General features: G+C 53.0%; 1 protein-coding gene across 1 annotated transcript; it reads right to left on the reverse strand.

Annotated features, from left to right (window-relative positions):
- Nucleotides 1–1,371: 1,371 nt before the first annotated feature.
- On the reverse strand, nt 1,372–6,507 carry LOC149875579 (erythroblast NAD(P)(+)--arginine ADP-ribosyltransferase-like). Its single transcript, XM_090031794.1, has 4 exons — nt 6,313–6,507; nt 4,756–4,841; nt 2,901–3,584; nt 1,372–1,763 (listed from the first exon to the last, which is right to left on the reverse strand). Coding segments are annotated over exons 1-4 (879 nt in total). The 5' UTR covers nt 6,315–6,507; the 3' UTR covers nt 1,372–1,656.
- Between the last annotated feature and the right edge of the window lie 20,142 nt (nt 6,508–26,649).

A 26,649-nucleotide genomic window follows, 5' to 3' on the forward strand; every position in this document is an offset into this window, starting at 1 on the left:
TGCCAGGAGTGCACATCTGGCCCACATGCCACATTTTGCTTATGTCAGGAGTTCATGACTTGGTCAGGTTTGCTGGTCAGGCCGGCTCTGGCCAATGCTTTAGCAAAGCCTTGGTGTGAGCAGTATATATTGCTCAAATGTTTCAGTGAGGCCTACAGAGTGGGGGATGAATTTAATCAGACACTCCAATAATGAGAGTATTTAAGTGGAAAATAAGAAGAAATATATTTTCCATGTATAGAAACTAATTCTGGAGGGGAGGTCACCCTGAATTCAGAGACATCTTGGATGTGGATAAATACGGTAACCCTTCTGGCTGCGATCTGACTTGAGGCTCAGGGCAGGCTCCTCCCAGAGGGCTCCATGCAATTGTGGTTCTTGACAGGAAGGTTTGCAACCACTGCTGGACACCCCACACTTCCATGGCTGGGCTGGCCATCAGTTCGATGGCAACTTCTTGTCTAGGTTTCTTACTGGCCTCTGTTTTCCTGTCTATTGATCCCCTGCTTCCACCACAGCCACGAGTCCTGCTAGATGCCTGACAGTGCACATCCATTATATTGTATTTCAAAATTTTCCCCACCATTGACCCAGTTGCCTGGCCCAACACATGGACGCCTGGGCTCTAGTCAGTGAAAGCTCCTACAATGGATCCACATCTCCTCCACTCTTAGTTGAACTTGCTGGGGTGTGCTCAGCAGCTGGAAGGACTTCCAGCCCTGCAAGGTGCAGACCCAGGAAAGGAGCAGGGATGCCCAGTCCTTTCTTTGTGCCTTGCTGCCTTTCCTGATATGATTGGCATGGTCAGAAGAACTCAGAGAAGGAGGGAGATCTGTGGGTGAGGTGAAGGCTCCAAGGTCTCTGGACAGAGATCACTGCATTTTGGATTGAGCAGCCTTGGTCCAAAAGGTTTTCCATCACGTGCATGACAACTGGACTCCCAAAAGTACAGATGTGTCAGAGTCTGTTGGAGCTGCCTGCATCTGGGGAGAGATGCCCCCCTAGAAAGGACACCCTCACCATCTGGCCCAACCCAGAGGAGCTGGCTCCCTGCCTGTTCCTATTCCATCCCAGCCTGGTGGCTCTCAGGACAGGGCTACAGCAAGGAAAGGGTGGCGGTGGCAGCAATATTCCCCTGCCAAGAGGACTTCCATGCAGTGGAGGACAGTGCCAGTCCTGCGCAGCCCCGTCATCAGTGGGTAGTGCTACCTGGGGACCTGGGTCAGAAGGTGCCCTGTGAGCATGCAAAGCTGACATCAGACATCTCATCTTTGGGGCATGTTTGGCAGGAAAGGGTGAGGACAGCACAGTCCCCTTGGCCCTTGGCCATCACATCACTGCATAATGAGACGACTCATCTGGCTCTCTCAGCATTGCAATCTTTTAATGAGGTCATCCAGAGCTACATGCATGATTACAGCACACGTGGTGCACCAGCACCCGGGCAGACAGAGCTTGGGCCCTCTAAGGTAAGATGCATTGAGAACAAAAGGGCTTTTCCTGTGGTTCCCTTCATAGCAACATGTCATCAGAGCTGGCGCAAGCAAGTATCAGCCCCGTGCTTTCACCTTTCTCCTGTCCCCTCGGACAGCCGACTAGCCCCGTGCCTGGTGGACGCTCTGTGTGAGGGATGAGAAGTGAGGGACAACTAAACACTTAGGCTCCAGCGAACAGCCGGTGAGCGGCAGCATGGAGCAGGAGAACGGCTCCTCCCAGCAGCGAAGGCCTCATCTGGCCGTGGAAGGTGACACCGCCGCTCCAAGCTGTGAACCAGAGAAAAGCGTCAGGGAAATCCTCACAGACATTTCATACTGACAGCTCTCCCTGAGGCTGAACACAAATCCTGCCCACATTCAATGGCACAGGCCAAGGATGGAGGGGAATCATTGTTCATTTTTTAGCAAAACTGCCAAGGATCGAGTAACAAAACATCAAGACCGGTAAAAAGGCTCATTCACACCTGTTAAGTGAAGAGCTATGATCAGGAGCTGAAAAGATTCAAATACGGCACGTGCTGGAGAAGCTGCTTACGGAAGGGGCTTGGCTGGGGTTATCGCCCATGGATAGCACAGGGCTGGCTCTCAGAGGAGCGAGGTGTGGATAAGCAGCTTGTGTGGGCTGCCCGGCAGCCTGCTCAGGTCTGCGAAGACAGCAAGGCGCCTACCTGGAGTGGAACGACAGTCCTGAGACTTGTGGTTTGAAATGGAAAGAGGGTTTGGGTCAGAGGCTGCAGTGACGGGTGACCTGCCAGCCAGGGATTTCACCTCCCTTCTGACAGTGCCGTTATACAGCCCGCCAGCTAGTCCGGTCTCCTTTCCCTGACTGGTATCAGCCCGAGGCGCTTCTCAAGCAGGCACAAGCCACCCCATCCCGGGACACTTCTGGGATGACCTGGCTGAAGGGGAAGTCTCTCTCCGTGCAACTGAGAGGTAGCCATGGGCTTCTGCCTCCAAATCCAAAATTTGTTCCTATAAAAGAGATCACCCCAGATAGTCCTTGCCTTTCAGATCTAAAGAAATGGATTCTCTTTAGGCAGAAATTCTTCTCTCCCATGAGGGATAACTGGGTGTTTTCATAATTTATATATAAAGGGCTAATCTTTCTTGAACTCTGCTCAGATCTGAATCTCCACGAGATCCTGGCACTGTAGGTCCCAGAAGCAAACTGTGTGTTTTGTGAGAGAGCGTTCCTACGTACAACTATATTTGTGTTATCTTTGCTGGTATTGGATGCCTTTAAGAGAAATGGAAAAGAGAACGGTCTAGTTTCCCGTCTCTTCTCCATTCATCATTTTTCTTGTTTCTCTTACTTAGTTTCCCCGCTAATTAGGATACCCAATTGTTTTCCTCTCTTCTCCAGCTGAAAATCTCTTCACCATTTAAACTCTACCCAGTACTCACTGTCCCAGGATGCGCAGTTAAAATAGCTGGTTCGGCCAATGCTCTTGAGGACATAGCTGTTGCTCCCCGCCTCTACTGAGGACACAGTGAACACCTCATCCACAGGAATTAGCACTTCTTGTTGAGAGGCATTATGTGACAGCTTCTTGATTTTCACCCCAAAGGATGTTTCGATGGTATAAAAGGTGGTATTGCCAAATTCCTGAGCAATTTCTTTCTCTAAAGATGTGGAGGCAAAGTGCCCAAACCTCATGACGTCAGACTTGCTGTACGTATACCGACGCTCAGTTCCCCTGTACACCGCATGTGTAGGCCTCCACTCTGGCTTCTGTCTGAGGATCTGTAAAGCTCTTGTCAAGTAGTAATGGACGGCTTTGAACTTGAAATTTGCTTTGTAGTAAGTTGGAGATCTGCCACATGTCTGCACTGCATACTTGAAGTCGTCATGAAAGCGCTCGTCAGTATACAGTATTACTGCTGTCCCGTATTCTTCGGGCAAAGAAAGATCTTCCTTCACTTTCTCCCATATCCTTGATGCGTTCTTCCATTGCCCTTTAAACTTGTCATTTCCATTCAACTCTAGCCCCAGCAGCTTCTTTGCTTCACCTTCCATGTTGCCAGCACACTCGAGGTATTGGTTATCCACAGCATAAATGTTCATGCTCCCTCCTCTATCCCTGAAACCTGAAGGAATAAAGCCAAGATTGATTTCCTAGTGAGTGTGCTGCTCTAGGACTAGAAAGCTCAGCCAGTCAGACCCACGTTGTGCTGCCCCCAGTGCCCCCACATGTGGAAGGACAGGCCCGGCCCCAACCAGTAACACGGTATAAAAATACAGGACCAGGAAATGGGGAGAGAGAGGGGTGGAGCCAGGAGGGCTGCAATCCTGGTCGTGTACCAGGGGTCGTGTACAATGTCTCGCCTTCCTGGGCACAGCATGAAACAAACCCACAGAGACAGCTCCCTGCTCACAGCCCCACCCACCTGCAGTTAGTGCCCCAGCCCCCAGGCCGGCGCGCTAGGCTTCCCCCGTGGTGCACACCACTACCCCAGTGCAGTGGGAGTGAGCTGAGTCTCACTGCTGCTGACCCCAGCTGCGTGCACACACGAGTGCACACATGCATGCCCTGGCCAAACACAACTGCCAGCTCAAAACCCTCCAGCCAGACTATTCACATGCCTGACTCATCTGTCCCTGTGTCCAGGGGGACGACACACAAACACCAAATGCCAGAATAGAGAAAAGGCCGCTGTTGTCTCAGGCCCCCACCTCCACAGAGAAGCGTTAGGACCTCCAGCCCCTGGCACACACCAGCCCCTGGGAGGCCTGAGCAGTGACCCGGCAGAGATCCCTAGGCTTGGAAGGACCCCAGGGCCATCTCATCGGCCCCTACACAGATGCAAGAGGCCCTCAGGGGAAGGCTCATCCAGGTCCCGGCCGCAACCTCCAGCACAGCACAGCCCACCTCCTCCCGGGGCAGCCTGTTCTGTTGTTCCATTGCTCTTGCAATTCGGAAGCTTTTTTCTGGGGTTTAATCTAATCCGCTCTGCTGCAGTTTTATCCCATTAGCTCTTGTCCTGCTCTGCATTTGTTCTTCCTCTTACTCATGACTGCCTCTGAGATAGGAGACAAGAGGCAACCCCAGCTTCTCCTCTCTGACAGGGACTAAGACTTTGGTTGAGGTGCAGGGACGTTGTAGTGTCTCTTGCCCCCGGGAGCTTGTGTGCAGCCCCCAGCCCACGTTAGCTCTGAACACAGAGCACTGGGAGGTGCCGCTCCAGCAGCCTTCACACTCAGGACCAAGCATTTTCTGGTTTTAAAGGTGGTAGAAAAGTCCAATGGGAACAATGTTACCTGCTAGGTTTTGAGCCAGACTTGAGAACCAAAGACACGCCAGGAGGAGGATCCCTCGAGTCCGCTGCATTTCCCCTGCCAGGTGCCTGGAAGGAAGCACAACGGTGATGTTAATGAAGTGAGGGGATTTAAACACAAATCCCTCATCACTATCTCACTTTGCTGCACCTGCTGGGCTCAGTACCCAGAATTCCCCATCTCCAAGATGTCAGAAGTTTGTTGGCTGCCCCGTGCCTTTCTTGTCTTCTCACAAAGTTATTTTTGCCCGTGCCTTTGAAGGCTTGTTGCTCACCCTCCCCACAGACATTTCACCAGCGACCCCCGGACCTTCTGGTCTGGGCGTTTCAGCACAATGTCCTGTTTGTGCCCAGGGAGTCAGAAAACATAGGGGAGCTTTTTATCCAGAGGGGGAGGTTGGTGTGTGAGAAGAGGCGAAGAGAGCTGGCCTTGGCCAGCCTGGGGAAGTGAAGGCTGGGAGGGGAGAGGGTTTTGTCTGTCTGTCAGTACCTCCTGGGGGCTAAAAACAGGGGGAAACAGCCAAGGAAGCTGGAGGGCAGTTTTGGTACAGGAAGAAATGGGGAGAGACTGAACCTGAATGCATTTAAACTGGAAATGAGAAACAAGCTCCTAACCAGCAGGGCAGGGAAGTGCTGGAAAAAGCTCCCAAAAGGGATGCAGAGCCAGACTGGGGTTCAGATGGAGCTTGGCCCACGCCGGTGATCCCTGAGAGCAGCTCAGCCCTGCGCTGTCTTCCCTCCCTCACCTCATGCCCATAGGGGACCTGCCAGGCCCCAGAGCTGTGCCCCATTGCTGCAGTGTGCCCGGGCTCACGTGCTGCCCTGGATCATCCTGCGGCTCCTCCCAGGGCAGCGTGCCCAGAGCCTGCAAGGCTGAGTGGGACGATAACCCTCCTGTGCCCTGGGCTTTCCCTCTGGGAGCATCCCCAGCTTCTGAGATCAGGGGACCTCATTGTGGTGTTGTATCAGAGAAAAGGTTTTCTCAAGGATTTTGCCTGATTGTCTTGCTTTTGAAGATGACGAACTGTTGAGGAAAGAATGGCCCAGTCCAAATACCAGTGAGGGAAGGCCCCATTGGGTGCAGTGAGCTTCAGATGAGTAAATGTACAGCACAGGGCTTTGCTATTCAGAACCCAGCGTTACCCTGGTGTGAGGCAGATGCAGGTGGGTGCTGCCCCCAGGCCTCCAAATGCACCCACTAAACATCCCTCCTTATTGCCCCCCTTACCCCAGTGCCAGCATTCATTCCCGCCCCAGCCCTGTTGCAACAAGAACCAAAATGCAGCGGTGCCGTAGGGCCAAGAGCTGCCTTTGAATCCAAGATGAACCTAGTATGAGTGTGTTCTTGCACTGTTACAAACCCGGCACTTTCCTGACTTGTTCCACCCCCCGAGTCAGTCACAGAAAATGCAAATTCCAGCAAGGCCCCAGCGACAGACATGCTAAAAAACAACAGAGTTTGTCTAACACTTCAGCTCCTTCTGCTGCAAACTCTGTGTGTGGAGTGGGAACGAGGGGAAGTCGTACGGCGCGTACTTACATGGTTTGCACGGCTGCTGCTTTCTCTCCCCGTGTGCTCCCCTTTCCTGGCAACTGCAGCTGCGGTGGGGAACGGTGCTCAGGTGTCCCACTGTACCTCTGCAGGTGCAATCGTGTCTCTATCTTTGCCTTCCCAGAAGTGATAAATAACCTATAAAGAGCTGCACCCTGTCCTTTGATCCCATTTATTTCACTGCCTTTGTCTGCAGCTCTCACAAGGCTGTTTCTGGCCTCTTCTGCAAGCCCACTTCCGTGTTTGGGCCCCCAAGACTTCTCTCTGCACAGCTTCTCTAGGATCTGTGCCTCTTTTTCAGCCTGAGTGGGTAAATGCATAAATGCATATAGGAACTTTTCTGCCAGGGCATTTTGGGTGTGGACTGATGCTCACATTCTCCCGTCCTTGATCTTCTGTTTCACACCAATGTAAACTGTGCTGGAGCCAGGAAGAGACAGTGCCCTTCAGATCCGGGGGCTCCCTGGGCACTTGGTTGATTTGGTTTTATTCAGGGTCTGTCTGGGCACCGTTTCAGGGGAACTTTGCAAACAGGAATATTTGTGGTCCAGCAGTTTTGGGCACTGGCCTGGGACTCTGGATATGCAGGGTCCTTTTTCTGCCTCCTTTGTGCCCATGGGGCTTGGGCACCTTGTGCCAACATCCAGGCCGCAGGGACCCTCAGGGCCCTTTCAGGTGCCAGCTGACACCAAGACAAGGCTCTCCTGACCAGCCCATAGGAGCGTCTCTTGTTGAAGCTGTTCCCCTTCATATAAATAAAGTGTCTGTACTTGCTCTTTAACTGGAGTAAAATGTGTTGTTTCCTATGTTTTGATGCACTGCACTATTTGCACCCCCCTGTTCAAAATCCTAGATCTGCCTCCACAGGGATGCTCAGTAGATGTCCTGTCATACACTGATGGCACCAGTGTTTGCTGTGGGCCTTATGCTACGCCACAGTTACATCAAGCTCCAGTTAAGCTCAGGCAGTGCAAAGGAGCTAGGGAGTAGCGGGCTTCACTGAAAGCTGAATGACCTGATACAGGGGTCAATGAGGGAATATGCTGATTCAAGGAGAACAGAAACCAGTGGCAGCTGAGCAAGTGGAGATGTGCAAAGTAGGAACTGGCTAGTAAAGTTGAGATAGCAAGAGGCAAGCTGTGCTCAGCAGGGTGTGAGCTGTAGATGTCCAAACCTAGTGTGGGGTGAGCTGCACGTGTCTGCTCGTGGCAAGGAGACAAGCACAAAGGGACACTTGGACATGGAGAGAGGTAAGATTTGGTCCAGGGCAGGGGCATCTTGGCTATAAATATAGCTGCAGCGAGACTTACGCTCCGTAGTGCCTAGGGGAGTGTGACCTAGGGCTGCCTGTACTGCGCTGTTACCATTGCCTGGGCAGTTTCGCTGCACCGGGGCGATTGCTGTGCACACCCACTGGTGTGCTGGCCTTAGAGATGCCTGGGGTGGCTGGAGAGTGTGGGCAGCTCTGGGTTGCCCACGCTCCCCCACCCGAAAGCAAACAAAAATCTATTACAAGACAGCAGCACAAATTTATACCGTCTCTGTTGTGGCCGCAGATTTTGGGCTTTTGTAGTGTCCCAAAGACAAAGTCGGTGTCCAGCCTCAGAGTTACACTAGTCAGCAGACCGGCCTGGACTCTGCTCTGCTGTGGGGCAGCCTGGGGAACGGGGGCTGCTCCAGGTATCACCAGGCTGTGCTTCCTCTAAGGGGTCCCATGATGACCCAGCTACCAGACAGTGTGTAGGCACACCCAGAGCTGCAGAAAACAGTGCTGAAAGCAGCAAGTATGTGGCAGTGCCCCTGTGGGTGTCTTGAAGGAAGATGGAGAGTGGTTTATCCCATCAGAGGGAACCCCAGTCCTGCATCCATTAAGATCCTCTGTGCACTGTGGTGCACAGAGGATCATAGAATAACAGAAAATACAGGTTGAAGGGAGCTCAGGAGGTCACATCTAGTCCAACCCCCTGCTCAAAGCAGGACCAGCCCCAACTAGATCATCTCAGCCAAGGCTCTGTCTAGCCAGGGCTTGAAAGCCTCCAACGATGGAGATACCAAACTGGTGAGTCCACCTCAGAAACTGCCCAGGCCATGCCAGTCATGTGCCCAGTGAGTGAGAAAATGTCTTCAGGGCCCGGCCACACACCAGAGCACTCAGGGGCCAAGGAAGATGCCAAAAGCACAGGGTCCTTATAGCTGCTCTGCCTGAACCACCCCTTCCTCCTGCAGACACGGCAGCAGCATGGTTGTTCTGCATCTCACCCTCCCTATACCCAGCAGCCGGGCCCAGGACTGCAGCTCCCAAGACTTCATCTGCTCCGTTGGATCCTCTAACCTCCGTTGAACCACACGGGACAGCACCGGTAAGTCCCAGGCCACCCCGGCTGTTCTCTCCGGCGCCGCATGTTGGCAAGTTCTGCTCGTCCGCTCGACTTCCCCTCCAAGCACTGCTAGCAAGACACCAGGACCATCAGAGTCTCTCCAGGGAAATGTACTGGCAGCAATGGGGATTTTGTGTGTGGGGGGGGTTGTTTGTTTTTTTAAAACCTGTTTGTGCATGCCAGATAATTCTTCATTTACAGAACAACTGAGAGGATGCCTCAGGGACCACACTTGGAAATCATGGAAACACTTAAGACAACTTAGCTCTTCCTTGGCAAGCATTGATCAGCAGCCTAACCATGTCCCTACCTCCCCCAGCATACCCACTTTTCACCCCTCCCATCATTTGGAGGACTGTTGGGGTATCCAGAGGAGCCCCTAATTTGAAGACCAAAAGAACTTGCTGGCTGCTGGGTGAAGCATCTTTGGATGCTTACAGTGATCATCCTGTCCAGAGAAAGCCTGGGTGCATGCTAGGGGGTGTAGAAATTTTACTAGCAAGATCATAAATAATAGTGTAGCAGGCTCAGTGCTTCAAGGACAGGCTGATAAGACTCAGGCCTCATTGCCTTGAAGTATGAAGCAGAGATACAACACCCTCCTCCATTAGTTAACACGCAGCCAAAAACCAGCTTTGAAACAATTAAGAGTTTTCCCACACTGACCCAACATCTTGTTTTCCTCCACAGTGGAAAATCCCCACCTGCGCGAGCATCTGGTCTGTAAACTATAAATCGCCTCTAACAGTCTTATTCGGGGCCTCTGAGTTCGCTCAGGGTGCCCAGCATGCTGAATACATTTTGAGAGTGACAGCGACTCTGTGTCTTTGGGAACAGCTCCGCGAGGGGTCACGAACTCCTCAACAAGGGGGGCCTCAGGGACCGGGGTGACAAAGGTGGGGTGTTGCTTTTGGGAGACATGAAAGGCGGGCTTGGCCAGCCCTCACCTTCAGCTTGGAGGGCACCCCAGCTGGGTAGCAGAAGCCACCATAAGTGCCCAACATGTGGTGTGAGACATGGGGTGCATGGGTTGACGTGGTGTGAGAAGGGGAGACATGGGCTGCGACGGGTGGGTTTTTTCGTTTGCAGGTCTTTAAAGAATCCCCCTGAACAGCGAGTGCCCCGTAATCCTACGCCTGCAGAAGACAACTTTTCTGCCAGGCAGCAAAGCATTTTGGGACGCTCTCCCTGAGAAAAGTACTGGCAGCAATGGGGTTCTTTTTGTTTCTTGGGGGGGGGGGTTAAATCTGTTTGTGCATGCTGGATCATTCCTCATTTACAGAACAACTGTCGGAGGCTTGCCATTTTGCCTCAGGGAACACAATTGGAAATCATGGAAACACTCAAGCAGTTTAGCTTTTCTTTAGTGGGCATTAATCCACAGCCTAACCATACCCCTCACACCCCTTCGGCATACCCACGTTTTCTCACTCCTATCACTTGGGGAATTGTTGCGGTGGCCCCTAATTTGAAGATCAAAAGAAATTGTTGGCCGGTGGACAAAGCGTCGTTGGATGCTTGCAGTGATCTCCCTGTCCAGAGGAAGTTGGGGTGGATGCTAGGGGGACCTTAGGGACTGGGGTGACAAAGGTGGGGTGCTGCTTTGGGAAAACATGAAAGTCTGGCTTGCTGAGTCCTCATCTGTAGCTTGGAGGGGACCCCCGGGAACCCTGAATTTGCAGCCAGTTGAAGAGTGTGCAGCACTGGGGGCAGCCCACTGTCAGACATCTGGGGGGCAGAAAAGCATGTAGGGCCATGCAGGACCAGTGCTGCTAAGGGGCAGCTAGCGGACATTGCAGTCAACATTGTAGGGACCCTATGGGACACCTTACATCAGTGAGGGAGAAAGTTTGTCTAGCTCTGAGAGCAGCTTTTTCTTTGCTTTCCAAGAGGCACTTGGCAAAAGGTTGGTGGCTGGGAAAGGCAAAAAGACCCGACTGCAAGTGTTGGCAAAGTTTTGCTGGTTTGCCATGGCCAGGTACACCCATAGGTGTGCCAAGCTGTGCCTTCCATGTCTTGGGGAGTGTGGGGGTGTCCAGGAGAGCACCAAGGTTCGAGGAAGAGAGAAGAGCCTGGTGTGGGGTGCTGGGAAAAGGAAGCCCCCACCAGCAACTTGGGGAGGATGAACATGAGGAGGAGGAAGAGCCGGTGTTGCACTCCCCTTGCTGGAGAGGCTCCAGGTTCACAGACCCTGACAATAGTTACGGGAGCACTGTTGGAGCAAGTCATCTCAGGCTGGATTTCAGAGATTTCATAGACGTTAGGGCTGGAAGAGACCTTGGGAGATCATCAAGTCAAGCCCCCTGCCCAAAGGCACCAAGTCAGTTAGGCTCAAAGGATCCCAGGAAGATAAGCATCCGAATGCTTTTTAAAGGAGTCCAGAGTAGGTGTTTGCAGCACCTCTGCAGGGAGCCTATTCCAGGCCTTGGGGGCTCGGACAGTAAAGAAATTCTTCCTTATGTCCAGCCTAAAATGGTCTTGGAGGAGTTTGTGACCATTTGACCTTGTCATCCTTTGGGGCGCTCTGGTGAACAGATGTTCCCCCAGATCCTGATGCATACCTCTGATGTACTTATAGGCTGTCACCGGGTCACCCCTTGGCCTCTGTGTTTCCAGGCTGAAGACTCCCATGGCACTCAGCCTCTCTTCATAGGGCCTATTCTCCTGTCTAATAATTTGGGTGGCTGTCCTTTGGACACTTTCAAGCTCCTCCATGTCCTTTTTGAATTGTGGAGCTCAGAATTGGATGCAGTACCCCAGCTGCGGCCTCACCAGGGCCGAGTAGAGCAGGAGGATGACATCCTGAGATTTACTTGAGAAGCATCTATGGATGCAAGCCAGAGTTTGGTTTGCTTTACCAGCCATGACATCACATAGGTGGCTCATGTTCACCTTGTGGTCAGTCATGACCCCCAAATCTCTTTCAGCCATGGTGCTAATGAGCGTAGCACTGCTGAGCCTATAAGCATGATGCAGGGTTTTTTTTCCTGAGGTGGAGTACCTTACATTTGTTGGTATTGGATGTCATCAGGTTTGTATCTGCCCAGTGTATCAGCCTATCCAAGTCAGCCTGGAGCACCAGCCTATCCTCAGGTGTGGATGCTCTACCGCGAAGTTTGGTGTCATTGGCAAACTTGGCCCATCCGCTTCTGACACTGGTATCCACGTCCTTGATAAAGACGTTAAAGAGAACAGGTCCAAGGATGGAGCCTTGGGGGACACCACTGGGCACAGAGTACCATGATGATTCACTTCCATCTACTACCGCTCTCTGGATCTGGCCTCAGAGCCAATTCTCCAGGCATGGTACTGTGATGTAGCTGAGGCCACAGTTGGCCAATTTTTCCAAGACGAGATCATGGGACACCAGATCAAAGGCTTTTTTAAAGTCCAGATATATGATGTCAATCTCTTCTCCCTTGTCCAGGTGATATGTCAGGCAAGACCTACCCACAACACACCTGTGATGGCTATCCCTCAGGATGTTGCCGTCAGCCAGCTTCTCAGGAATGGACTCTTTGGTAATTTTTTCTATAGTCTTTCAGGGATTGAGGTCAAGCTGATTGGCTTGTAGATCCCTGGATCTACTTTCCTTCCTTTCTTGAAGATGGTCACCACATTGGCCTTCTTCCAATCTTCAGGTACTTAACCTGAGTGCCAGGGGTTTTTGAAAATCTTTGCCAGTGGCTGGGTTATGACTCCTGCCAGCTCCTATGGGGTGCAATCTGTCAGGACCCACTGACTTGAAGATGTCCAGCCTCTCAAGGAGTTCCTTTACAACAGGGGCGGGTGATTATTTTGGGCAAAGGGTTGCTTACTGAATTTTGGCAAGCCCTCAAGGGCTGCATGACAGGTAGCCCAGGGCAGATAACTATTAATTTTCTAAATTTTTTAGGGGCCATGGGCCAGATAGAATGGCCTAGCAGGCCGCATCTGGCCCCCAGGCCACATTTTGCCCACTCCTGCTTTACAAGGTCTACACTGATGCAGGGCATAAATTCACCCTCACCCTGGCCATCCCACATCTTGCTAGGCAGGGGAGTCCCTTTAGGTTGATGAAAAACCTACACAGAGTACCCATTAAGCAGGTTAGCATTTTCCTGGGTGTTGGCGGTCAGTTGCCCCATTTGGTTCAGCAGGGGTTCTTTGTAGCCCTTGCTTTACTTCTGACTCCCCAGATATCTAAAAAAGGACTTTTTATTGTCCTTGATGTGTGTAGCCAGCTGCAGCTTTGCCTTTCCTGGTTCACTCTCTATAGGTGTGTACCAGTGTCCTCCTTTGTGTTGATTCCTGTCTTCCATCCTTTATAAGCCTCTGTTTTCCTGAAGGAGGTCCATGAGTTCCCTGTTGAGCCAAGGGGGTTGCTGTGCCCTTTTGCTACCTTTCCTCCACAATGGGATGGACAGCCCTTGTGCTTTCAAGATCTCTCCCTTAAGGAGTGACCACTCTTCTTGAACTCCTTTCCCTGTCATGTCATGGTCCCTTAGCCTTGACAACAAGCTTCCTGAGCTTATCAAAGTCAGCTTTCCTAAAGTCAAGGACTTCTGCATTGCTTACTGACTTGTGAGCTTTGCGATGGATAGTAAAAGTGATCAGTTTGTGGTCACTGTCTCCCAGCTTTCCTTCAATTTTTAGGTTGCTGACTAGATCATCCCTTTTAGCTAGTACCAGGTCCAGCAGCACTTTTACCTCTTGCTGGTCCATAGACTTCTTGGGTCAGGTAGAGCTCATCCATGCATGTGAGGAAGCCTTGCAGCCATTTGGATTTGGCTGAGTGCTCTTCCCATGAGATGTCTGGGTAGTTGAAGTCTCCCATGACAACCATGCACCAAGAGTGTGTAACTTCAACCAGTTCCCTTGCAAATTTCTGGTTCAGCTCTTGTTTCTGGTTGGGGGGTTTCTAGTAGACACCTACAATTGTTTCCCCTGTGACACGTTCCCCACATATTTTAACCCAGAGGGTCTCTAGTCACCCTCCCTGGATGCCAATGTCAGCTTGCAGGGACATGTAGCTATCCTTGACATAGAGAGCTACACTCTCACCTCTTTTATCTGTGCAATCTCTCTTGTAAAAGGTATGGCTGTCTATACCTGTGGAGTCCCACCTGGTTTCTGTTATCCCTATGAGATTGTAGTCATTCTTGTTTAGCAGGAGGTCCAGCTTGTTCCCCAGGCCCTTGGCATTGGTGTACAGACATGTAAGCATCCCATGGGGAGCTCTAAGCTACCTTAGATTGTCAGGAGGACACCGTTCCAGGGCTGGGGTAAGAGTGGGATCCCTTGGATGCCCTAACCTGTTGGTTTTGTAGGCACTGCCTAGCAGGCTTGCATTGATGGTTGTTCGCCCATTTTGTAGGCCCAGCTCTGCAGACATGGTGCAGATGCGGAGCACGGCTTCCAGGGGCTCTGCCCTGGTGCTGCCACCTGCCATGCGTTCTTCTGAGGCCTCCACCCAGATGGAGCTCATGGCGGGGTCAGTGGCCCCTTGTCCCCCTGTCTGTGGGGGGGGCTCGGTGGGGTCCTGGGGGGAGTGGGGCCTAGTGGTCTCCTTGCCTGTCCCTCCTGTGCATGACTTAGGGCACTGCAGGAGCACGCGAGGGAGCTCCAGGCTGAGGTGAGCAGGCTGAGGGGGATCAGGGATGCAGAGGATGAAAGTGATGCCTATCTCTGTTCTCTGCAGGCCTGGTCGCCCACTGTGCAGCCCCCACAGGAGACACATCCAACACAGGAGTGGCAGAAGGTGTCCGTGTGGCGGAAAGCCACCTTGTTTCTCCCCAAAATCTCTGCCCTGTGACACTGTGACTAAAATCTCTGAGCAGCAACCATTTGATTAGGGTGGGTCAGCACGGAGGGGACGGCACCCTTGGCCTGTCTCTTTGGGTAACTTGAACTGGCTGCAGTCCTGAGGGAGGGGGAACCTGCTCCCTCTGCCTACCTGACTTGCATCAATGACCTGGGTGGGGGGGTTCTACCTGGGGGGCTGGAATCTGCCTGGTAACAGGTGATGCATTTCAAATTGGTTGGCGGAGAGCCAACCGGGGCTGACCTCCACTGGCCCAGGTGAATGAGGTCACAGGAACTATATAGGTTGGGGGGGAGGAGGCTCGCTCTTCTCTCTTCGGCCATGAGGTGAAGCAGCAGCAAAGCAGGGGAGACAGAGGCGCCTTGCCATCGGGACCCAGCTCTCTCTCTCACCCCACGACTCCCGAGGGGAAACTGGAGACCTCTGGAAGATGCTTGTGAGGAAGCTACTCAGTCGGATTAGATATCTAGCTGGCAGTAACACAGATGCGTGATCGAAAGGCTACCTCAGCCACACTGTTTGCTCTTTAGGATTTCTAAGATATTGCTCAACCCTGTACCCTAGTTTCCCCTACGCCCTGTAATCAATAAAGTTCTCCTTTTTGATTGGTGTGGGAGACTTATTGAGGGGTGGGTCTAAATTATGCCAGAGAGACCCCTTAGGTCTGCGGACTAAGGGAGACTTTACTTCTTGCCCCCTGACTTGGGGAAGTGCCCCAAGTGTCTGTACCGGTCGAGTACCCGTCGGACTATTAGGCCTGTGTTTCCCCGAGGACACAGGGCCGAGACAGTCCCTTCTCGGGGTGGTGGCGGCACGTTACCCCCAGACTAGCGAGTGTGCTCTGGGAGAGGGGTCAGCCAAGCATAAGGCACCCCTAGGGAGGCATTCGGAGCCTGGCAGGGGGTCAGGCGCAGGGAGGTGGGCGGCTCAACACAGGAGCGCCTCCTACTGGCCCGCCACAGTCCAGATCCAGAGCTGCTAGGTCTAGAGTGGTGGAAGCTCCCCAGGTTCACCTGGGGAACAGGTCTGACGCGCTGGCAGCTGTGACGGAGAAAGACAGAGAAATTGCCTCCGGCAGGGATGAAGCCACTCCGCACATGACAAGGAATGGGCAGAGAGTGAACACCAGCAGGAAGAAACACCAGGTCTTCATCATCAGAGACTCCATCCTATGAGGACTGGAAGGTCCCATCTGCTGGCCTGACCCCAGGGTGCAAGAGGTCTGCTTCATGCCTGGGGCTTGGGTTAGGGACATCACAGAAAGGATCCTGACCTACATCCGACCTGCAGACCAGTACCCCATGGTTGTCATCTATGTGGGAATGACGCGGCCAGGGGCAACCCTGACCACATTATGAAGGAATTCGAGGCTTTGGGGGACAAACTTAAGGAGACAGGGGTGCAGGTGGTATTCTCTTTTCTTTCGGTGAATAGGCGGGCACAGTGACACAAGGCCTCCATTAGCGAGGTCAACCAGTGCTTACACAGTTGGTGCTGCCAGGCAGGCCTTGGGTTCCTAGATAATGACCCAAGCTTTTGGGTGGGGGACTTGCTGGGGTGGGATGGGCTTCACCTTTCTCCTAAAGGCAAGCATGTCTTCTCTTCCAGGTTGGCTGATCTCGTACGGTGAGCTTTAAACTAGCCTCACTGGGGGAGGGGTCCGCAGGAAGACACGGAAACACCACCCAAGCAAGACAGGTGACAAATGCAAGGAGTGCCCAGTAAAGAAACAGGGGTCCAGCCAGTCTCCCAAATCGGGGGATGGCATATGCAGCCATGCAAGGCCTTAAATGCCTATATACCAATGCTCGTAGTATGGGGAACAAATAGGAGGAACTCGCCCTCAGAATAGCCAGTTCAAACCCAGACATAACAGGGCTTACAGAAACATGGTGGGCTGGGCACTTAGCATTAGGGGCTATAGGCTTTACAGGTGTGATAGAGAAGGAAGGAAAGGTGGGGGTGTGGCGCTCTATGTCAAGGAGCAATACACATCCTCTGCCAGCAGAATGGGATCAGAGGAGGGGCAAGCTGAAGTGCTCTGGGTCAAGAGTGTCCGGGAATGCCTGATTGCCAAAAAGGTGGTGTACACCTGGTGGAAGGGGGGTGCTATCTCCAAAGAAGAGTATACCTCCTCTGCTCGGGCCTGCAGCGGGGCTGTCAGGAAAGCTAAGGCGGACATAGAGCTAGGACTAGCGTCCAAGATCAAAGATAATAAAAAGTCCTTTTTCAAATATATAGGGAGGATGAAGAAGGCACTGGAAAACATGGGGCCCCTGCAAGATATGGTGGGCAATCTGGTGGTTGCGCCAGAGGAGAACGCAGACCTTTTTAACCAATTCTTCACCTCCATTTTCTTGGGCAGGGGCTGGGACTTCCCCACCGTGATGCAAGACAGACTCGAGAGGAACACCTCCAGACCTCAGGTTGGGGAGGACCGGGTTAAAGAGCTTCTGGAGGGGCTGGACGTGTTCAAATCAGCAGGTCCAGATGATCTCCACCCCAGGGTGTTGAGGGAGCAACCGGGGTTATTGCAGGGCCCTTGGCATGGCTTTACAAGCGCTCGTGGTGCTTGGGCCAGGTGCCAGATGATTGGAAGGTAGCTAATGTGGTCCCCATCTTTAAAAAAGGGAGGAGGGAGGACCTGGACAACTATAGGCCCATCAGTCTTTCCTTAATCCTAGGGAATCTCTTTGAGAAGATCATCATGGAGCACATCTGAAATGGGCCGGCTTCAGGGATGATGCTCAAGGGCAACCAGCACAGTTTCATTAGGGGCAGGTCATGTCAGACCAACCTGATTGCCCTGTATGATCAGGTCACAAAAGCCTTGGATGCAGGTGTTGCCATGGACGTAGTCTTTCTAGACTTCAGCAAGGCCTTTGACACGGTCTCCCACCCCATTCCCATAAAAAACTAGGTGACTGTGGCAGTGATGTCTACACAGTCAGATGGATTGCAGATTGGCTGAAGGGTCGTACTCAGAGGGTGGTGGTGGACGGGTCATATTCAAGCTGGGGGGAAGTGGGCAGCGGAGTCCCCCAGGGCTCGGTCCTTGGGCCCGCACTGTTCAATTTCTTTGTCAGCGATTTGGACGATGGGGTGAAAAGCAACCTGTTTAAATTCGATGATGATACCAAAATTTGGGGTGAGGTGAGCATGCTAGCAGGGAAGGAAAGATTGCAGCAAGATCTGGATAGGTTACAGGGGTGGAAGACTGAAGAGTCCCATGGCTCTGAGCCTCTCTTCATAAGGTCTGTTCTCTTCCCTCTGATCATGCACGTGGCTCCTCTGGACTCTCTCAAGCTTCTCCACATCCTTTTTAAATTGCGGAGCCCAGAATTGGATGCAGTACTCCAGCTGCGGCCTCACCAAGGCCGAGTGCAGCGGGAGAATGGCATCCTGGGATTTGCTAGAGAAACATCTCTGGAAGCAAGCCAGAGTTTTGTTGCTTTACCAGCTTCAGCATTACAATGGTAGCTCATATTCATCTTGTGATCAATCATGACCGACCCCCAAGTCCCTTTCGGCCATGGTGCTAGCAAGTATAGCACTGCCGAGCGTGTAAGTGTGCTGCAGATTATTTTTCTCAAGGTGGAGTACCATGCATTTTTCAATGTTGAACACTATCGTGTTTTCATCTGCCCATTTTGTGAGCCTGTCCAGGTCAGCCTGGATCACCATCCTGTCCTCAGATGTGGACGCTTTACCCCAAAGTTTGGTGTTATCAGTGAACTGGGCCAGTCCGCTTCTGACACCAATGTCCACATCATTAATGAAGATGCTAAATAGTACAGGCCCAAGGATGGAGCCTTGAGGGAACCCACTGGTCAGTGCGCACCACGATGATTTACTTCCATCAACAGCCACTCTCTGAGGGTAAGCTGCACGAGCTATTGGATGCCTTTAAGAGAAATGGAAAAGAGAAGTGTCCAGTGGGGAGTTGGATAGAAGGATCTGCCTTCCCTTCCTCCCATTTCATGGATGTGTTGTTCCATTGCATCTCAGATCAGACATTCCCTTTCAACTCTTGCTTCAGCAGGGCCTGTGCTTCACCTTCCATGTTGCCAGTGCACCAAAAATATAGGTCATCCAGAGCATCAGGGCTCATGCTCCATGTTATTTCCCTTACACCTGAGGGAATAAAGCCAAGATTGATTTCCTAGTGAGCATGCTGCTCTAGGACTAGAAAGCTCAGCCAGTCAGACCCACTTTGTGCTGCCCCCAGTGCCCCCACATGTGGAAGGACAGGCCCGGCCCCAACCAGGTAACACGGTATAAAAATACAGGACCGGGAAATGGGGAGAGAGAGGGGTGGAGCCAGGAGGGCTGCAATCCTGGTCGTGTACCAGGGGTCGTGTACAATGTCTCGCCTTCCTGGGCACAGCATGAAACAAACCCACAGAGACAGCTTCCCTGCTCACAGCCCCACCCACCTGCAGTTAGTGCCCCAGCCCCCAGGCCGGCGCGCTAGGCTTCCCCCGTGGTGCACGCCACTGCCCCGGTGCAGTGGGAGCGAGCTGAGTCTCACTGCTGCTGACCCCAGCTGCGTGCACACACGAGTGCACACATGCATGCCCTGGCCAAACACAACAGTTAACTCATAACCCTCCAGCCAGACAATTCACATGCCTGACTCATCTGTCCCTGTGTCCAGGGGACGACACACAAACACCAAATGACAGAATAGAGAAAAGCCTGCTGTTGTCTCAGCCCCCACCTCCACAGAGAAGCGTTAGGACCTCCAGCCCCTGGCACACACCAGCCCCTGGGAGGACTGAGCAGTGACCCGGCAGAGATCCCTAGGCTTGGAAGGACCCCAGGGCCATCTCATCGACCCCTACACAGATGCAAGAGGCCCTCAGGGGAAGGCTCATCCAGGTCCCGGCCGCAACCTCCAGCACAGCACAGCCCACCTCCTCCCGGGGCAGCCTGTTCTGTTGTTCCATCGCTCTTGCAATTCGGAAGCTTTTTTCTGGGGTTTAATCTAATCCGCTCAGCTGCAGTTTTATCCCATTAGCTCTTGTCCTGCTCTGCATTTGTTCTTCCTCTTACTCATGTCTGCCTCCAGGGTTAGAAGGGAAGAGACAGCCCCAGCATCTGCTATCTGACAGGGACTAAGACTTTGGTTGAGTTTCTGGGATATGTCGTATTGTCTGCTGCCCCCGGGCACTCGTGTGCAGCCCCCAGCTCATGTTAGCTCTGAACACAGAGCACTGGGAGGTGCCGCTCCAGCAGCCTTCACACTCAGGACCAAGCATCTTTCTGGTTTTAAAGGCGGTAGAAAAGTCCAATGGGAACAATGTTACCTGCTAGGTTTTGAGCCAGGCTTGAAGACCAAAGACACGCCAGGAGGAGGATCCCTCGAGTCCACAGCATTTCCCCTGCCAGGTGCCTGGAAGGAAGCACAACGGTGATGTTAATGGAAGTGAGGGGAAGCAAACACAAATCCCTCATCACTGTGTCACTTTGCTGCGCCTGCCGGGCTCAGCACCCAAAATTCCCCACCTCCGAGACGTCAGAAGTTTGTTGGCTGCCCCGTGCCCTTCTTGACTTCCACTGTGGGGCACTCCCAGAGCAGCAGGTCACTCCGCGCCCCCAGCTTTGAAGCGGCCTTTGCTCTTTGCACCCCTGCCTGCCCCAGGGGAGATGGCCAAGAACAAAGCCCATGGCTCCGGGTTTCTGCAGGCAGAGCAAGGTTATCACTAGGTCCATGGCTGTGTGCACAGTCTCTGGGCACAACCAATGGGTAGTGTGTTCCCAGATTGTGGGCCAGTGCATGCATGTAGGAAGTCGAATGGGATAAGCCACTTAACTCTCAACTGGTGGTGAGATGCCAAACCAGGGCCCTGCCCTCTTCCCCAAGCCACTGGACCATGGTGCCTGCCACTTCCTTGGGCTTCTCTTGCCTGTCTCATTTTGCTCCTTTTTTCTTACATCTAGCCCATTGAGGTCTGCTTTGGGTACAAATGCAGAGGTCTCCAAGGGCTCTGTCTTCTCCTCATAGTAACGCAGCAACAGTGATCCACTGACGGTCTTCACTCACTCAAGTGTCCCATGCTAACATTTCCTCTTGTTCCTTCTGGTCCAGGCTCTGACACCTCCTGCCTGTGTTTGTCCCCATAGAGCCAGAAAATGTAGCTGGGCTTTTTATCCAGACAGCAACAAAAATTAAAAAGGGGAAACTCATTGCACATGTCGCTGCTGGTGAAATGAAACTTCTCCTCTGTGATTTAAGGGGTCTCTTGTGTGGCTTGAAGGGGATGGTTGCAGTAGGAGTACTTAAAGCATTAAGGAGGATGGCTGCTCAAACACTGGCGCACAGTAGATATGGGCTGCAGATGTATTGCAGACATCCCACGTAACTGTGGAGAAGTGCCTTCATTTTTCTGGGCCTCATTTCCATGCAGGTGTCAAGGGGATCGGCCTCGAGAAGTACCATACTGCCAACCTCAGTCAAATGCAGCTCTGCTTTGATTTTTATTATGGAGAAAGATTTCCCAGGCAGATTTCCCAGGCAGAAGGAACCAGGTTGAGTCTTGCTCTGGCACAATGCAGCTAACTAAGCTGAGTGCTGTCGTTTGTGCCTCCTATGTCCCTTCACTTTCATAGCACTTAGAAAGGGACTTTGAAATGCTATACATCTTATATCTGTCCATGCCACATGCTAAACTGTGAAAATGCCATCCAGACAGCAGGGCTCCCCCTTCCCGGGGACTGTGCTCCTCACTGAAGGTGTTAGGAGATGCGCGGACGGACCCTCCAACTGCTTTAGGAGGGGAGGGATGCTGGTGCTGGGGAGTGTGCATGAGCTGGCAGGATGTGACTGTTACATCTGCGGGCTCCTCTATCAATACAACCACACTGAACTGTTGCATCAGTAACCCCCAATGAAAGGGGTATAGAGCGGAAATAGTTTTGGTACACTTGCATCACTGTGAGGGCAGGAAGAAGTCAAGGTACATTGTAGCAGCTTATTGGTGTGGTTTGATATTGATACAATTGTCTTCACTAAAGAACTGCAGACCTTGAAATGGCTTCTGTTGAAAACTTCACAATGGTGGAACTGAGATAAGTGTCCTGCTGGTCTTTCCTTTAACTGTTCTTATTCAGGATAAAAGGCGAGTCCCCAAAGTTAATGACCAACCTGGAAACAGAGGCCCTTTCCCGTAAGTCCTGTTTTACCCTGTGATGGTTGTTGACATTAGAATAACCCGGGGTAGGAGCTGTCTAGAGGAGCGGTGGCAAAGTGCAAAGCTGGCAGGGAGGTGTCAGGGCTGCTACCGGAGTTCCTCCTCTTGGCACTGGCCTTGTTCACTAGTTTTATTATGGGCCTTTGTACAGGAAGTGGGGAGTGCCATGGGGAAATGCATACAGAGGCATATCAGGACACTATACTGGAGGAATGACTGGAGTCTGTACCATTAAAAACCAAAAGGTTTTTCATGTGGGGCCTAGTGACAAAACAATAGTCTTGCAGGAGGGTCATCAGCTTGGCAAACACAACAGAAAGCAGAGCTGTGTGTGCAGGCAATGAGGACACTGATGAACTATTCCAGCATGATGCAGCCCTGGCAAAGAGACCTGCACCAGGAGGAGTATTTCCCGCGGCTATGGGGATGGAGCAGTGCCATTGCCCAGGCCTTGGGGAGACTCCATCTACACTGGGGTGTCCAGTTGTGGTCCCCCGTGTACAAGGAAGATGCACTCACGCTGGAGCTGTTGCAGCCAGGGGCTGCCCAGATGGGGAGGTTGTTGTGTGAGAAGAAAGCCGGGCTTGGCCAGCCTGGGGAGGTGAAGGCTGGGAGGGGAGAGGGTTTTCTTCGCCAATACCTCCTGGGGGCTAAAAACAAGGGGGAAACAGCCAAAGAAGCCAGAGGGCAGTGTTGGCACAAGAAGAGATGGAGAAAGACTGAGTCTGAATACATTTAAGCTGGAAATGAGAACCAAGCTGCTCACCAGCAGGGCAGGGAAGTCCTGGAAGAGCCTCCCAATAGGGGCAAAGAGCCAAACTGGGGTTTGAATGGAGCTCAGTCCACTCATGAATAGGACTGCATGATGGGGAGCCTGTGATCCCTGAGAACAGCCCAGCCCCACGGTGTCTGCCCTCCCTCACCTTGTGCCCCTGGGGACCCCGGCAGGCCGCAGAGCCGTGCCCCATTGCTGTAGTGTGCCCGGGCTCACGTGCTGCCCTGGATCATCCTGCGGCTCCTCCCAGAGCAGCGTGCCCAGAGCGGCAGGGCTGAGTGGGGCGATAACCCTCCCATGCCTGGGCCTTTCCCTCCGGGAGCATCCCCACTGAGGTGTTGGAGCACAGCAAACCTTTTCTCGAGTATCTTCCCTGACTGCTTTCATGTTGAAGATGACTGGAACTGTTGAGGATAGAAAGGCCCAACCCAAATACCACCGAGGGAAGGTCCCATTGAGTGCAGTGAGCTTCAGAAGAGCAAATGAAGAGCACTGGGTCTTGCTATGCAGAACCCAGCCCCCCCGGTGTGGGGCAGGAGCAGGTGGGTGCTGCCCCCAGGCCTCCAAATGCACCCACAAAATGTCCCTCCTTGTTGCCCCCCTTACCCCAGTGCCAGCATTCATTCCCTCCCCAGCCCTGTGACAAGAAGAACCAAAATGCAGCAGTGCCATAGGGCCAAGAGCTGCCTTCGAAACCAAGATGAACAATGTGTGAATGCATTTTCACATTGTCAATACAAGGCTGATGTCTTCTTGCCTTTTTGCCCCCCCGATTCAGTTGCAAAAGGATGCAAATTCCAGCAAGACCCCAGCACTGGTCATGATAAAACCCAATAGAGCTTCTCAAACTCCTCAGCTCCTTCTGCTGCAAACTCTGTGCATGGAGTGGGAACGAGGGGAAGTGGTACGGCGCGTACTTACATGGTTTGCAAGGCTGCTGCCTTCTCTTCCCCTCTCCCTGTGTGCCCCCTTTCCTGGTTGCAGCTGCGGTGGGGAACAGTGCTCAGGTGTCTGACTGTATCTCTGCAGATGCAATCACGTCTCTCTTTGCTCACCAAGAAGTGATAAATAACCTATAAAGAGCTGCACCCTGCATGTCTCTCTCATTTGTTTCACTGCCTTTGTCTGCAGCTCTCACAAGGCTGTTCCTGGCCTCTCCTGCAAGCCCGTCAGGCTGCGCTCTTCCCCCTACCTCTGTGCCCGGCACGCCAAGCCTTCTCTTCGTGCAGCTTCTCTAGTAACAACACCTCTTTGTCAGCCCCAAGTGCGTAAACACGCCCAGGAAGGTTCCTGCCGGGGTGTTTGGGGGGTGGACCGATGCTCACATTCCCCCGTCATTGATCTGCCATTTAATACCAATGTAAACTGTGCTGGAGCCAGGAAGAGACAGTGCCCTTCAAATCCCGGGGTCCCTGGGCACCTGGTTGATTTGGTTTTATTCAGGGGCTGTCTGGGCACTCTCTCAGAGGACCTTTGCAAACAGGAATATTTGTGGGCCAGCAGTCTGGGCACTGGGCTGGGACTCTGGATATGCAGGGTCCTTTTCCTGCCTCCCCTGTGTCCACAGGTTCAGGCACCTCATGCCAGCATCCAGGCCACAGGGAACAATGAGGGAGAAAGGACCTCTGCCAATGTTGTGCCCATCCACAAGAAGGGCAGGAAGGAGGACCTGAGTAACTTATAGGCCCATCAGCCTAACCTCCATCCTAGGGCAAATCCTAGAAAAGTTCATCAAGGATAGGCTTGCAGAAGTTAAGATCCTGAACGACAGCCAGCATGGCTTCATCGCAGCAGGTCTTGCCTTACCAACCTCATCTTCTATGACCAGGTAACTCGCCACCTGGACACAAGAGAGCAGGCTGACATTGTATACCTTGACCTCCAAAAGGCCTTTGATCTAGTATCCCACAATGTCCTTGTGAGAAAATTGGAGGATTGTGGGCTTAACTCTGAGACAGTCAGGTGGGTGCGACACTGGCTGCAGGATAGGACCCAGAGAGTCATAGTGATCAGATCTGTGCCATCCTGGCGGGAAGTGGGCAGCGGAGCCCCACAGGGGTCGGTGCTTGGTCCAGGACTTTTCAGTGTCTTTGTCAATGATTTGGATGTGGGGGTGAAGAGCTCACTGGCCAAGTTCACGGATGACACTGAGTTATGGGGAAGCGTGGTGACACTTGAAGATAGGCTGCAGATACAGGCGGACCTAGACAGGCTGAGAAGTTGGGCAGACCCGAATCTAATGCAGTTCAATGTCGAGAAATGTAAAGTGCTCTGCCTCGGGACAAGCAACCCCCAACACACCTACAGGTTCGGCAGCACCAATCTGACCAGCGCCATGAACGAAAGGGACCTGGGGGTAATAACAGACCACGGTATGAACATGACCGGCAGTGTGAAGCTGTAGCCAGCAGGGCTAACAACACCGTGGCAGGCATCAATCGATGCATCTCCAGCAAAACCAAGGGGGTGATTCTTCCACTTTGCTTGACCCTGGTGAGGCCGCAGCTGGAGGACCGCATCCAGTTCTGGGCACCGCACTTCAACAAGGATGTGGACGAGCTTGAGAGAGTCCAGAGAAGAGCCACCCATAAGATGAGAGTCTTACATGGCAAGCCATCTGAGGAAAGGCTGAGGGACCTGGGACTCTTCAGCCCGAGGAAAAGGCGGCTGAGAGGGGACCTGGTAGCAGCTTACCGCTACACTGGGGAGTGCATCAAGGGCTTGGTGAGCAGCTGTACACCAAGTCACTCAAGCGGAAAACCAGGAGTAATGGCCATAAACTCCTGGAAGACTGATTCAGGCTCAACGCTAGGGAGAACTTCTTCAGAGTCAGGGTGTCCGGACTGTGGCATAAGCTCCCTCCAGAGACGGTGCAATCTCCTACCGTGGCCCTACAAGAGGAGACTGGACCGTCACCTCACTGGGGACACCTGACCCCCAGTTGTCTTTCCTGCTTGGTGCAGGGGGGTTGGACCCGATGATCTTCCGAGGTCCCTTCTGGCCTTACAGTGTATGACTCCATGAAGCTCGGGGCCCTTTCAGCTGCTGGCCAACACCGAGATGGGTCTCTCCCAGCCAGCTCATGGGAGTCTCTCCTCTTGAAGCTGTTCCTCTTCATACAAACAGCAGGACATCGCCTTTCCAGCAGGAAGGCCGGGCATTCACCGAGGTGTGGGATTCCCAGCTTGAAGCCCAAGTGAGGGCAGATGGAGGAGAGGTCACGTCCCCCACACCCTGGGCTGCAGCTCTGACTGCCGGGTGCTAGGGCCGAGTCTCTCACAGTAGATTTTCCTGAGGAAGGAGACAGGAGCCTTCCTCTGTGCACAGTGAAGAGCCAAGGGGTGGTTCGTGCCCCGTAACACCCAGCCGCTCGCCAAAGTGGCTTTCCCTCAGTGCCACTGTGATTTGGGGCATGGGGCAACGGGAAACCCTTTGCTCCCCTGACCTGGACTGCTCAGTGTGAGCTCACCCCAAAGGCCTTGTGCAGCCACCCAAGGGCTGCTCTACATCATGCCCACAGGGATCCCCTCCACGGACCCAGGGATGCTGTGGCCCCCAGGGACTGCCTGCTGCCTGCATGCCTCATTACCCGAGGGGGGGGGGGGGGTCAGATGGCTGTTGAAGGAAGTCAGTACCATCCTGGTCCTCATTGCCTGGCCACAAGCTGGAGCGCTCAGAGGCCAAGGAAGATGCTAAAAGTAGATGACCATTATGGCTACCCTACCCAGACCACCCCCTCCTCCCACAGACACGGCAGCAGCATGGTTGTGCTGACCTCACCCTCCCTGGAGCCAGCGGCCAGGGCCCTGGACAGCAGCTCCCAAGACCTCATCTGCTCCCCTGGACCTCTACCCTCCTCTCACCGCACGGGACAGCACCGGTAAGTCCTGGGTTACCCCAGCTATTCTCTCAGGCTCCGGGTACTGGCAGGTCTGCTTTTCCCCTTAGCTTCCCCACACAAGCACTGCTAGCAAGACGCCAGGACCATCACAGTCTCTCCAGGGATTTTAATTGCCATTCACAGCTTCATCTTTGAGAGCAGACTCTCCTAAGCCAGACAAGCATCGTCTCTTTGGAGCCGTCTCTCTTTCTAGGATGACCCCACCCTGCAATTTTCCCCCTGGCCACCCTGCACAGAAGAGGACAAGTATTGATCAACGGAGATCGGGTCTGGAC

This window comes from Crocodylus siamensis, chromosome 1 (assembly GCF_052110815.1).
Source record: "Crocodylus siamensis isolate JL-2025a chromosome 1, ASM5211081v1, whole genome shotgun sequence".
In the NCBI taxonomy this organism is placed as follows: domain Eukaryota; kingdom Metazoa; phylum Chordata; order Crocodylia; family Crocodylidae; genus Crocodylus; species Crocodylus siamensis.

What these genes read in the sequence shown, in the direction of transcription:
- LOC149875579 (XM_090031794.1), bottom strand. An exon ending in TCTGGCTCAAAACCTAGCAG is followed by an intron (nt 3,585 to 4,755) that starts GTAACATTGTTC and finishes TTATTCCTTCAG; the next exon opens with GTTTCAGGGATAGAGGAGGG. An exon ending in TAACTGCGCATCCTGGGACA is followed by an intron (nt 1,764 to 2,900) that starts GTGAGTACTGGG and finishes TCTGGTTCACAG; the next exon opens with CTTGGAGCGGCGGTGTCACC.